The sequence below is a fragment of the Danio rerio genome, chromosome 24, assembly GCF_049306965.1.
Source record: "Danio rerio strain Tuebingen ecotype United States chromosome 24, GRCz12tu, whole genome shotgun sequence".
NCBI lineage: Eukaryota > Metazoa > Chordata > Actinopteri > Cypriniformes > Danionidae > Danio > Danio rerio.
In genome coordinates this window covers 43,386,496-43,400,576 of record NC_133199.1, presented here as the reverse complement: position 1 = coordinate 43,400,576, position 14,081 = coordinate 43,386,496, and the positions used below count along the sequence as shown (strand labels likewise).

The window sequence follows — 14,081 nt, the reverse complement described above, 5'->3', positions numbered from 1 at the left end:
ATTATTATTATTATTATTATTATTATTATTATTATTATTGCCTTATTCAGATTAAGGCAGGTGATTTGATTACTGATGTCCATGAAAATATCAGAGACAATTAAATCAGAATACTCTCACACACTCACAGCAGAGATTCAGATTCACACACTAGAGCTTATCTGCGAGATCCACAGTGTGTGTGTGTGTGTGTGTGTGTGTTTGCATATGGAGTGCTGTGAGTGTTTATAGTGCTGCGAGTTGAACACTTCATCACTGACACACACATCAATCTTCATCATCATGACCTTCATCATCATCTTCATCTGGACTCTCACAGCGTTTGCTCGAGGTTTGTCCAGCTCTGCTTTCATGTTCACTCATTTCTTCAAGTGGATTGTCGATATATTTACAGCTGATTTTCTTCTTGTTGTGTTTCAGAGTGTGGAGGACAGATCAGCGTCACTCAGAGTCCCTCAATCACAGCAGAACCAGACAAACCCGTCACCATCACCTGCAGAACCAGCACAAATGTGTACAGTGACAGTACATATGGGCCACGTTTAGCCTGGTACTTACAGAAACCTGGAGAAGCTCCTAAACTCCTGATTCATTTAACAAACCGTCTCCAGTCAGGAACTGCATCTAGATTCAGTGGCAGTGGATCTAACAGAGATTTCACTCTGAGCATCAGTGGAGTCCAGACTGAAGATGCTGGACATTATTACTGTCAGAGTTTACACAGTGGTCCAGTGTACACACAGTGATAAAGAGTGTTACAAAAACCTCCGTCCGTCAGTCAGAGTCACAGAAACTGAACTGATCCTGGAGCAGCTCAAAGACTTAACACACACAATGGCTTTGAACCAACACATATTGATTTTAATATAAAGTTTGCTTGAGCTTTATCAGGATTTCTGAAAATAATTTCTACTTATCCTCATGTAATTGTTTCAGCATAATTTCTCATCTCCACTATCAATATTTTAAAATCACTTAAAACATACTTTTACAGTACATGCTGTTATTTTTCAAATTATACTGTAGATTATTATGAAAATGATTAATTAAATTGTTCATCATAACTCACCAGTTAAGATTATCATTAATTAACTAATTAATCATAATTATTATTAATCATAATTAATCTTTAGTTTTATTTCATTAATATTACATTTATACGGTGTAAAAGTGTTATAAACTTGATGAGGGTCTGATGATGAGTTGATGAGCAGAAGTGAAAGTGAATCTGTTCCAGTTCAGAGAGTTAAACCAATCAAACAGTGTTCAGAGTTTCTGCAGCTCAGAATAGAGCAGATCAAACCACAAGAGCTTCATTTGACATTAACGCTCAGTGCAGCTGTGTTCACCACTACAACACATTACTGTTCAACTCTACACACATGGAAACAACCTATATGAGGACATATATGAAACCTATATGTAGTATATATGAGCATATATGATAATATATATATGCTGCACACTGTGTGTGTATATATGCCACATATAGGCAAAATTGAGGTGTATATGTGCATATACAGGCCATATAGGTCTCCTGTATTGCCTCTTTCTATCCACATACAAGCCCTGTGCAGTATGTACTTACAAGATATGTCTTCTATATAGCTCATATCTCACTTTGCCAACTGTCATACATAATGTCTAGCTCATATTTCCTATTATTAAGGCAATAACTAGGAACTAAAATAGAAAATAAATACAAATAAATAATAATAAAATAATGTACAGTATGTGTAAACACTTGAAATTGGTATCAAATATAATTGGCATGTCATGGAATTTAACTATGGCAAATAAGTGAGAGCCCACACGTGTGTTTGCATATTGAGTGCTGTGAGTGTTTATAGTGCTGTGAGTTGAACACTTCATCACTGACACACACATCAATCTTCATCATCATCATGACCTTCATCATCGTCTTCATCTGGACTCTTTCATACAGCTTCATCCTGCGAGGTGACCAGTTTATATCTGAATATATTATAGCTGTAGTGTCATCTGAACAAGCTTAAAGATGGACTGATAAATGATGATCTTTGTAGACTAATAGTGTGAATGATTTGTTTCTCAGGATGTGCAGCTCAGATCACAGTGACTCAAAGTCCAGTGGAACCTGTAAAACCTGGAGAAAATGTGCAGATGAGCTGCAAACTTAGCGAACCTTCAAACTGCAGCCCAAACCCCTGTGTGTCCTGGTACTTACAGAAACCTGGAGAAGCTCCTAAACTCCTGATTTATAAAACAGACATCCGTGAGTCAGGAACTGCATCTAGATTCAGTGGCAGTGGATATGATACAGATTTCACTCTGAGCATCAGTGGAGTCCAGACTGAAGATGCTGAACACTATTACTGTCAGAGTGCACACTTCATCAGCAATATTGGGTGGGTGTTGACACAGTGATAAAGAGTGGTACAAAAACCTCCGTCAGTCAGTCAGAGTCACAGAGACTGAACTGATCCTGGAACAGCTCAAACACTGAACACTACTGACACACAGAGGACAAACACACACACTACACCCTCGATAATGATTACCTGATTTCACTGACAGCCAACATGACATGATTACACATACACACAAACACACTGAGGCTCGTGTAGATTTTAAAAAACCTAATAAATAATAAATAAATCCAACAATTCCCCTTTTAAACACAAACATACCATTTTAGCTTAAAACAATAAGAGATTTTTGTTTATTAGTTTTACTTTTATGAACTTCCACCTTCTCTATTCACTCCATTTATTGTCCCAAAACACCTTTCCCCGTAGAGTAATTGTTCAATCTTCTTTTTTCAGAATATCATATCATAAATTAAGCACATAATAACAGATATATAGGTTTTTAACGTGTTCAACCTTAGCTTTAAATCAGGTTTAGTCCCAGCAGTGTAGACAGGATAATTCTTGGACAGTCATATAAGAAAAACAAAGCAGTCATTACATTTCAGCTCAGTTTTATGCCACAATCATACTAGAGTTTGAGCTTGCGAAGATTAAATCAGATGATTAGACATTAAAAAAGTGAGCGATTGCTCCATATGTTAAATTTCTGTACGGAGAGGTCATGTTTTGATCCTCGATTGGCCTCACTGCAGTCAAGTGATGCAATTTTGCAGGTCAGAGTTCACCAATCTTGAACTTTGCAATGGATTAAACTGCAAAACTTGACGCACGAGCTTGTGTTTCCAGTCTGATGGATTCGCGTGCGTATGAATGGAAGTCTATGGGGAGAAAAGTCCAGTGTGAGCGCAGCTTCATACGTTATATAAGCTTCATACCTTATAACTAGGCCCACACAGAATCTGCACGGTCGGGAATCCGCAGATTCAAGTCTATTTTTTTTTTGTAAACGTATATTTATTCAGTTTTTAAATTAATTTAAAATTATATTATATATATAAAATTATATATAATTAATTTTAAATTAATTTCAGTTTTAAAATGGGACGGACACCATTTTATTTGTGTATTTAATATTTTTAAATGATCTTTCGAGCAACAGATTTGCAAGGCATGAAGAAATTACTTTCAGACTTTTGCTTTTAGCTTTAATTGTTTTAATAAAAGTTTATAGCATATAAAAGTCACTTATGTTTGAGATTTTATTTTAATCATGTAGTATGTACGCTAACCAAGGAAGTCAGTGACTAGGCTACTTTATGTAATGTTATTTGAAAGCACCGTCTACAGTAACTGTTGTATAATTTATATTTTCATTGCATTAACCAACAACAACAAACAAAAGCAGCAAAATATTTGCAAATTTAACAACCCTTTAATGTAAGATTTGCCACGGAGGGCATAAAGACATGGTATATCCAGTGTCTTACCTGATCTTCTTCTCAATAAATGTTTTTCTTTTTGTTTAATTTACTTCATGTTATTAGCCAACAACAACAGCAACATGAACAATAAAAGCAGCGAAATAGGTACGAATTTAACAACCTCACAACGTAAAATATGGCGCGGCATTTTTTTTTTACCCAGACATTTCAAAAGACCTTATTTTGAATCAGAAATCACAATGCATTGATACCGTGAAACTGATATTTTTATCAAGGTTATCATCATACCGTCAGAAATTTATCATCAATCATGTGGTCCGCTAACCATTTAAGTCGGCGACTACTTTATTAAAAGTTTTGAAACCCCCTTCAACAGTAATAATACAACCATTTTTTTTTAGGATATTAAACAACAACAACAACAATAACAAAAACATAAGCAGCGAAATAGGCGCAAATTTAACAACCTCATAAAGTAAGATTTGCTGCGGCGGGCATAAAGCCATGTTAAAGCCAGTGTCTTACCTGATCTTCTTCTCGATAACATTTCTTCTTCTTCTTCTTCTATAAATGTACTTTTTCATGTTATTAACAAACAACAACAAAAGCTGCAAAATGGGCTCGAATTTAACAACCTCACAATGTAAAATATACCGCAGCGGGCATAAAACCATGGTAAAACCAGAGTCTTACCTGATCTTCTTCTCTATACAATTTTTTCTTCTTGTTCTTCTATAATTTACTTTTTCATGTTATTAACCAACAGCAACAACAAAAGCAGCAAAATAGGCGCAAATTTAGCAACCTCATAACATAAAACATGCCACGGCGGGCATAAAGCCATGGTAAAACCAGCGTCTTACCTGATCTTCTTCTTGGTAAAACTTTCTTCTTCTTCTTCTTGTATAATTTTTTACTTTTTCATGTTTTTGACCAACAACAACAAAAGCAGCAAAATAGGCACAGATTTACCAACTTCCTAACATAAAATATGCCGCGGCGGGCATAAAGCCATGGTAAAACCAGTGTCTTACCTGCTCTTCTTCTTGATATCATTTCTTCTTCTTCTTGTATAAATGTACTTTCATTTTATTAACCAACAACAACAAAAGCAACAAAATTGGCACAAATTAAACAACCTCATAACGCAAGTTTTGCCTCGGCGGGCATAAAGCCATGGTAAAACCAGTGTCTTACCTGATCTTCTCGATATCTTTTCTTCTTCTTCTTGTATAATTCACTTTTTCATGTTATTAACCAACAGCAACAAAAGCAGCAAAATAGGCACAGATTTTGAAATGAGATCTCTGAAATGAGAGAAACTCTGGGTTTTCCGTTTCAAAATGGCAGGTTTGTTAAACTCGAGAAAGCAGGGTAAGTCAAGCCTGTTTCTAAAAGAGAGTTAACTTTAACTCAGAGTCAGTTACCGTGGTAACTTACTCTGTGAATCTAACCTGGTCCGGAGCAGGTTTTATTCTCTAAACTCTGAGTTTCTGTTGGTCTCCTCCCCTTTTTAAAGATGAAGCGCATTTCTCGCATTAGTCTTACATTTCCACACACCTATTTTAGAGCTCATTTTGGAGATGTGCATAAAAAAGATTGATGGAAACGTCCTGATTCACATAACTTTTGAAAATACGCATAATATAACATGTGCATAACTGAGTAGGTTAAACTTTTATTTGATAAGATGCACATAAACTACGAAGTGCACTTAACAAATTACAGTATGTACATTAAAAAAATGGTTTGTTAGAGATGATGATGAAAATGTGTGTGAAAGGACAAACCAGCAGACTGAGCACACTGTAGAACATCTTAAATGGTGTTTCAGTCATTCTAAAATGCCTTAACTGTTTCAGTATTAGTGTATATTATTAATTACCTCCGAGCGTCTGGAGCGTGTCAAGATCTCCGCGTCTGGCTTCAAACGCCCCCACGTGTTCATTGTGTGTCAATTGTCTTCTGAGGCTCAGGTACATTAATTAAATAAAAAATCATTGATGCAGCTTCTTCTACCGCAGTAATTCTGTTTTTACTTGGCGCAAGTTAATCAGGAAGTGACGACTGTTCTCTTCGACTCTTTGGATAAAAACGCTGCTTTATTTTTAGGCGTTATTCCAGTTTTGCACAAATTTATGTAATAGCCTATATTTTGATGGAAACACAGCTACTGCCTACATTTGTCACACACAGAACAAAGTCACGTACGAGGCTTGTCCTTTTTTTCATAAATAATTAACTTAACCTTCGACATGCACTGTTACTAGATTAATAGGATTATTATTCTGTCTAAATTATTTTATTACTGCTTACCTTCTTAATGTTATATCAACCTCTATCACTTGATCAATAAAAAGGCCGACACATAACAAGTGCACTGTTAAATTTATTAAAACTGATAAAAGTGTAAAAAGTTTAGAAAAAAAGTATAAACGTCACACATTACATTACTTATTTTATTATACTTAAAATGTTTAAATACTTAAAATTAAAAATTACGCATTAACTTGAGCAGCTGTTTTCCCACGCTGTCTCTGTTTCACTGATGGTTGCTTCATTTTAAATATAAACACTCATATTTGCTATAACTTTGCATGAGCACATCAAGTTCAGCTGGAGAAAGAAATGGTGATCTCTTTTTTAAAGATGTTGCCGTAGTCACTCATAATATCTGCGCTCCATTGATAATGCCTTTTTATAGTCACGGTGCGCGCGCTTAACTCTGAGTTGGTCTACTCGAAGTTGATTGACCCAACTCAGATCAGCTGTTCTGAAACCGAAAACTCAGAGTTTTTAATCTCTCGATAAATCAACTCAGAGTTCAAGTTTAAACTCCGAGTTGTTTGAACCTCCTTACTGAAACAGGCCCCTGGTCTTCATCTCGATAAAATTTATCTTTCTGCTTGCATAATTTACTTTTCCTTGTTGTTACCAACAGCAACAAAAGCAGTGAAATGGGCACGAATAGAACAACCTCAATGTAAGATTTGCCACGGGGGGCATAAAGCCATGTAAAAAACATTTGTCATTGTATTTTAATCATGTGGTATGTCTGCTAACCATGTCAACAGTAACAGTTGTGAAATTTACTTTTTCATGCTATCAGACAACAACAACAAAAGCAGAGGAATGGGCATGAATTTAACAACTTCATAATGCAAGTTTTGCCGCGGCGGGCATAAACCCATGGTAAAACCAGTGTCTTACCTGATCGTCTTCTCGATATCATTTCTTCGTTTTCTTCTTCAGCTTCTTGTATAATTTTTTACTTTTTCATGTAATTAACTAATAACAACAACAACAACAACAACAAAAGCAGCAAAATGGGCCTGAATTGAACAACCTTATAACGTGAAATATACCGCAGCGGGCATAAAGCCATGGTAAAACCAGCGTCTTACCTGATCTTCTTCTTGATATCATTTCTTCTTCTCCTCCTTCTTCTATAAATTTACTTTTTCATGTATTAACCAACAGCAACAACAAAAGCAGCAAAATGGGCACGAATTTACCAACCTAATAACCATGTTTTGCCACAGCGGGCATAAAGCCATGGTAAAACTATTGTCTTACCTGATCTTCTTCTCTATATCATTTCTTCTTCTTCTTCTTGTAAAATTCACTTTTTCATGTTATTAACCAACAACACCAAAAGCAGCAAAATAGGCTAAAATTTAACAACCTCATAACATAAAACATGCCGCGGCGGGCATAAAACCATGATAAAACCAGCGTCTTACCTGATCTTCCTTTTGGTAAAAATTTCTTCTTCTTCTTCATGTATAATTTTTTACTTTTTCATGTTTTTGACCAACAACAACAAAAGCAGCAAAATAGGCACAGATTTACCAACTTCCTAACATAAAATATGCCGCGGCGGGCATAAAGCCATGGTAAAACCAGCAACTTACCTGATCTTCTTCTCGATATCATTTCTTCTTCTTCTTGTATATTTTTACTTTTTCATGTTATTAACCAACAACAACAACAACAACAACAACAACAACAAAAGCTGTGAAATGGGCCTGAATTTAACAACCTCACAACGTAAAATATACTGCAGCGGGCATAAAGCTTTGGTAAAACCAGCGTCTTACCTGGTCTTCTTCTTGATATCATTTCTTCTTCTTCTTGTATAAATGTACTTTTTCATTTTATTAACCAACAACAACAAAAGCAGCAAAATTGGCACAAATTGAACAACCTCATAATGCAAGTTTTGCCACAGCGGGCATAGAACCATGGTAAAACTATTGTCTTACCTGATCTTCTCTATATCGTTTCTTCTTCTTCTTCTTGTATAATTCACTTTTTCATGTTATTAACCAACAACACCAAAAGCAGCAAAATAGGTACAGATTTACCGACTTCATAACATAAAATATACCGTGGCGGGCATAAAGCCATGGTAAAGGCAGTGTCTAACCTGGTCTTCAGCTCGATAAAATTTATCTTTCTGCTTGCATAATTTACTTTTTCTTGTTGTTACCAACAGCAACAAAAGCAGTGAAATGGGCACGAATAGAACAACCTCAATGTAAGATTTGCCACGGGGGGCATAAAGCCATGTAAAAAACATTTGTCATTGTATTTTAATCATGTGGTATGTCTGCTAACCATGTCAACAGTAACAGTTGTGAAATTTACTTTTTCATGCTATCAGACAACAACAACAAAAGCAGAGGAATGGGCATGAATTTAACAACTTCATAAAGTAAGTTTTGCCGCGGCGGGCATAAACCCATGGTAAAACCAGTGTCTTACCTGATCGTCTTCTCGATATCATTTCTTCGTTTTCTTCTTCAGCTTCTTGTTTAATTTTTTTCTTTTTTTATGTAATTAACTAATAACAACAACAACAACAACAACAACAACAAAAGCAGCAAAATGGGCCTGAATTGAACAACCTTATAACGTAAAATATACCGCAGCGGGCATAAAGCCATGGTAAAACCAGCGTCTTACCTGATCTTCTTCATGATATCATTTCTTCTTCTCCTCCTTCTTCTATAAATTTACTTTTTCATGTATTAACCAACAGCAACAACAAAAGCAGCAAAATGGGCACGAATTTACCAACCTCATAACGCAAGTTTTGCCACAGCGGGCATAAAGCCATGGTAAAACTATTGTCTTACCTGATCTTCTTCTCTATATCATTTCTTCTTCTTCTTGTAAAATTCACTTTTTCATGTTATTAACCAACAACACCAAAAGCTGCAAAATAGGCTAAAATTTAACAACCTCATAACGTAAAACATGCCGCGGCGGGCATAAAGCCATAACAGTATCTTCCCTGATCTTCTCGATTTTTTAGCATTAATCCACTGATTGACTCTAGGCAGAGGACGATATGTTTCAAGGTTTACTGCGGTTTTGAGTTTTCTGGATAAATTGACGATAAAATTTCTTTTTCTTCTTTTTGTATAATTTTTTGCTTTTTCATGTTATTAACAAACAACAACAACAACAACAACAAAAGAGTGAATTGGGAACAAATTTAACAACCTCACAACGTAAAATATGCCGCAGCGGGCATAAAGCTTTGGTAAAACCAGCGTCTTACCTGGTCTTCTTCTTGATAAAACTTCTTATTATTATTATTATTGTTGTATAATTAACTTTTTCATGTTATTAACCAACAGCAACAAAAGCAACAAATAGGCGCAAATTTAACAACCTCATAAAGCAAGTTTTGCCTCGGCGGGCATAAAGCCATGGTAAAACCAGTGTCTTACCTGATCGTCTTCTCGATATCATTTCTTCTTCTTCTTGTAAATTTTTTTAAAAAATTTACCAACAGCAACAACAACAAAAGTAGTGAAATAGGCGCAAATTAAACAACCTCATAATGTAAAATATGCCACGGCAGGCAAAAAACATGATAACACAGTGTCTTCCCTGATCTTCTTTTCAATATTAAACCACTGACTGAGTCTAGGCATGTTTTTACTAAAGAAATTACCTTATTTTGGAACAGAAATCACAGTACATTGGTACCATGAAACCGTGATATCTTTATCCAAGGTTATCATATCGTCAGAAAATTAAACCGGCCCATTTTAAATTAAACAAATAGGGTTATAGCATACAAGTCATTCATATTTGTCATTGTATTTTAATCATGTGGTATGTCTGCTAACCATGTCAACAGTAACAGTTGTGAAATTTACTTTTTCATGCTATCAGACAACAACAACAAAAGCAGAGGAATGGCCATGAATTTAACAACTTCATAATGCAAGTTTTGCCGCGGCGGGCATAAACCCATGGTAAAACCAGCGTCTTACCTGATCGTCTTCTCGATATCATTTCTTCGTTTTCTTCTTCAGCTTCTTGTATAATTTTTTTCTTTTTTTATGTAATTAACTAATAACAACAACAACAACAACAACAAAAGCAGCAAAATGGGCCTGAATTGAACAACCTCATAACGTAAAATATACCGCAGCGGGTATAAAGCCATGGTAAAACCAGTGTCTTACCTGATCTTCTTCTCGATATCATTTCTTCTTCTTCTTGTAATTTTTTAAAAAAAATTTACCAACAGCAACAACAACAAAAGTAGTGAAATAGGCGCAAATTAAACAACCTCATAATGTAAAATATGCCACGGCAGGCAAAAAACATGACAACACAGTGTCTTCCCTGATCTTCTTTTCAATATTAAACCACTGACTGAGTCTAGGCATGTTTTTACTAAAGAAATTACCTTATTTTGGAACAGAAATCACAGTACATTGATACCATGAAACCGTGATATCTTTATCCAAGGTTATCATATCATCAGAAAATTATACCGGCCCATTTTAAATTAAACAAATAAGGTTATAGCATACAAGTCATTCATATTTGTCATTGTATTTTAATCATGTGGTATGTCTGCAAACCATGTCAACAGTAACAGTTGTGAAATTTACTTTTCATGCTATCAGACAACAATAAAAAAAAAGGAATGGGCATGAATTTAACATCCTCATAATGCAAGTTTTGCCGCAGCGGTCATAAAGCCATGGTAAAACCAGTGTCTTACCTGATCTTCTTCTCGATATCATTTCTTCTTCTTCTTGTATAATTTAACGTTACGGTTTCATGTTATTAACCAACAACAACAAATGCAGTGAAGTAGACGCGAATTTAACAACCTCATAACGTCAAATATGCCGTGGCGGGCTAAAACCATGGTAAACCAGTGTCTTACCTTCTCTTTTCGTTTTTTCAGCATTATCATTTCTTTTTCTTCTCGTATCATTTTTTACTTTTTCATGTTATTAACCAACAACAACAAAGATGACGACAGCAGTGAAATAGGCGGGAATTTAACAACCTCATAACGTAAGATTTTCCACAGCGGGTATAAAGCCACGGTAAAGCCAGTGTCTTACCTGATCTTCTTCTCGATTTTTCAGCATTAAATTACTGATTGAGTCTTAAGTCTCTCATGGGTTTTAAATAAAACGACAGACAGATGGGGTTATAGCATAAAAGTCACTTATATTTGAGATTTATTTTTAATAAAGAGTGTCTGCAAACCATATGTCACTATTGCTATACATAACGGTATTTAAAACACCTTTAACCGTAATAGTTTTAACATTTACTTTTTTATGTCATTAACCACAACAACAACAACAGCCGTGAAATAAGCCCGAATTTAACCACCTCGAAACGTAAGCATAAAGCCATGATACCTTACCTGATCTTGTTGATTTTTCAGCATTAAACTATTGATTGAGTTATAAAGAGAAAGAAAGGGCTTTAGAATCAATAAATTAAAGAAGTCAGAAGTCCAGACGGTTTTGTCGTTCACATGTGTTTGGGCGGAAACTGATTGGCATCGTCCACTAAACATTTGAATTGGTTTAGACAAACGTCAATCAAACTTCACAAGCGTTTGGCGCGAAGCAAATGGTACCGCCCCCAAATCATTTTAATTGGCTTAGACAAACGTCAATCAAACTTACAGCAGTTTGACGTGAACTAAAAGAGTATAGAATCAACAAGAGGCACAATTTTCCCCAAACAAGTATATTAATTGGAATAATACATATATTCAATATAAAAATAAATCTCTCTTCGTCCAAAAATAGTATGGAAATTATATTGCATTAGTTAGAAAACTTCTAAATTTAAATGGTAATTTATTATTTTACAGTGAATTTTAGATCAGTTTGGTTTTCCAGTTACTCCAAAGGAGTATGCTCCTGTATTTGATGCCATATCTCAACAGCTTCCTCATTTTATAAGAGCGTAGGGAATTAAATCTTTAGAAGTAAATTATGTTAAAACCTTTTTTAGGAGATGTTGATATTATTAAACAAAGTTATACTAATAAATATATTAGAAATATTATAGCATGTGATACAGTTATATATATATTATAAAATAAAATAGACCAAATGTATTTATAAATTGGAAAAAAGGTTGGTTCTTATGAAATATATTGCATAAATAACAAAGTAAAATAAGTTACATTTATTATATATATATATATATATATATATATATATATATATAATGTAACTTATTATATTATATATATATTGGATGTGTATATGTATATATTATTTTAGAGAGATTTAATTTAGATATTGATTATTTCTGTGCTTTTTGTTGCGTGGAAAGGAGTCTTTTATTCACATGTTTTGTGATTGTATATACACAAGGATTTTATGGGTGGATGTGGAAAATTTTCTAAAAAGGAAAACAAATATTGTTTTCAAGTAAAAAAAAAACTGATATTTGCATTTATGTAAATACATGTAAAAAAAATATATATCTTCCTAGTACAACTTTTTATTATTATGGAAAATTTCACATACATACAAAATGGGCTGAATCAAAGCCAAATATTATTCATTTCCTTTAATAGACTAAGGTGTACTGCACAAGTTTGGAGAAAATTGTTAATAAAAAAGCAAAGAAGACTTTTAATATTCTTAATGAATATAAGATTTTTAATTAATTATTTATTTATTAAATATCTAGTTGGTACCGTTTGGGATGCCTCCTGGATGCTTACTTAGGGAGGTGTTCCAGGCATGTCCCACCAGGAGGAGGCCTCGGGGAAGACCCAGGACACCCTGGAGGGACTATGTCTCTCAGCTGACCTAGGAACGCCTCGGGATCCCCCCAGGAGGAAGTGTCTAGGGCAAGGGAAGTTTGGGGTTCTCTACTATGACTGCTGCCCCCGTGACCCGGCCCCGGAAAAGCGGCAGAAAATGAATGAATGAATGAATAATTACAGATTATTTACTGATATTATACTGACATATATATATATATACACACACACACTCTGGCATGTATTTTTGTATATTATTGTATAATTCTGTTTGTTAAAAAAAAATAAAAAAAGAATCACTAAGAGGCGACACTCCGCTGCTATTTTCTAAACCGCCACTAGATGCCGCTAGTGTCACGCGGCGGCCATTATGAATTGAAAATTCCAATAGAACAACAGCACAGATAACTAACTTTACACCAGGAGTACGCAAACATTTTAGCCTATGACCCCCAAAATAACAATGCCAGTTACTCTCAACCCCCAATATCCTCTCAAGAGGTTATAAATATATAAACCTTGCACACAACGGTGCACACATACAGACAAACAGGCCCAAGTCTATTCATCGCTTATTTTTGGAGAGCGCCACTCGGAGAACATCCTCCATGTTCAGTTGTGCCCAGTATTTATTTTTAATGCTGTAAAGGCGTCAGAACGTTTAACCTGGTGCCAAAGAAGCAATGTCTGACACTATTGCTTTGTCTTTACTTTAATGCATACTTTACTTTAATCACCCCTGGGGTCGCAAAAACAAAACATTTTGAAAGGCTGATTAATTAACATATTAATAATTAACATGTTAATTATAACATGAATAATTAACATGTTAATTATTATTAACTATTTTTTTCTCCAGTAGGTTATAGATAGATTATGGTAATTCTTATATTTTAATACAATTTTTGGAAATCGCCGAGGAACCCCCCCCACCCCCCTCATTATCTCGAGACCCGGTCCCGGCTCCCACTTTGAAAAACACTGCTTTAGACAGAATTAATTACAACATTGTGTTAAAATATTACACACACACACACACACACACACACACACACACACACACACACACACACACACACACACACACACACACATAACATTAACATTTTAAACAGTGTCTCAATGAAAATAGCTACCAACATGTTGCCCCAACCATATCTGGTCTCTAAAATATCTTTCAGCTATAGCATGAAAGTAAGGTTAACAAAAAAACTTTAATTA

The 14,081-nt window shown here is 34.9% G+C and overlaps 1 long non-coding RNA gene and 1 gene segment (V, D, J or C); both read left to right on the top strand.

The window, feature by feature from the left end:
* Positions 1-161: 161 nt before the first annotated feature.
* On the top strand, positions 162-831 carry LOC141380779 (immunoglobulin kappa variable 1-9-like). The segment is given in 2 exon segments: positions 162-331; positions 421-831. Coding segments are annotated over 2 exon segments (375 nt in total).
* Positions 832-7,711: 6,880 nt separating this feature from the next.
* Positions 7,712-12,127, top strand: LOC141380776 (uncharacterized). Of its 2 annotated transcripts, none has more exons than XR_012399575.1 (3): positions 7,712-8,302; positions 8,481-9,527; positions 10,437-12,127. It is a non-coding gene; the product is annotated as an uncharacterized lncRNA (long non-coding RNA). The 2 variants fall into 2 exon arrangements; XR_012399576.1 differs by having other exon boundaries at positions 8,095-8,148; positions 9,025-9,527.
* Positions 12,128-14,081: the final 1,954 nt, after the last annotated feature.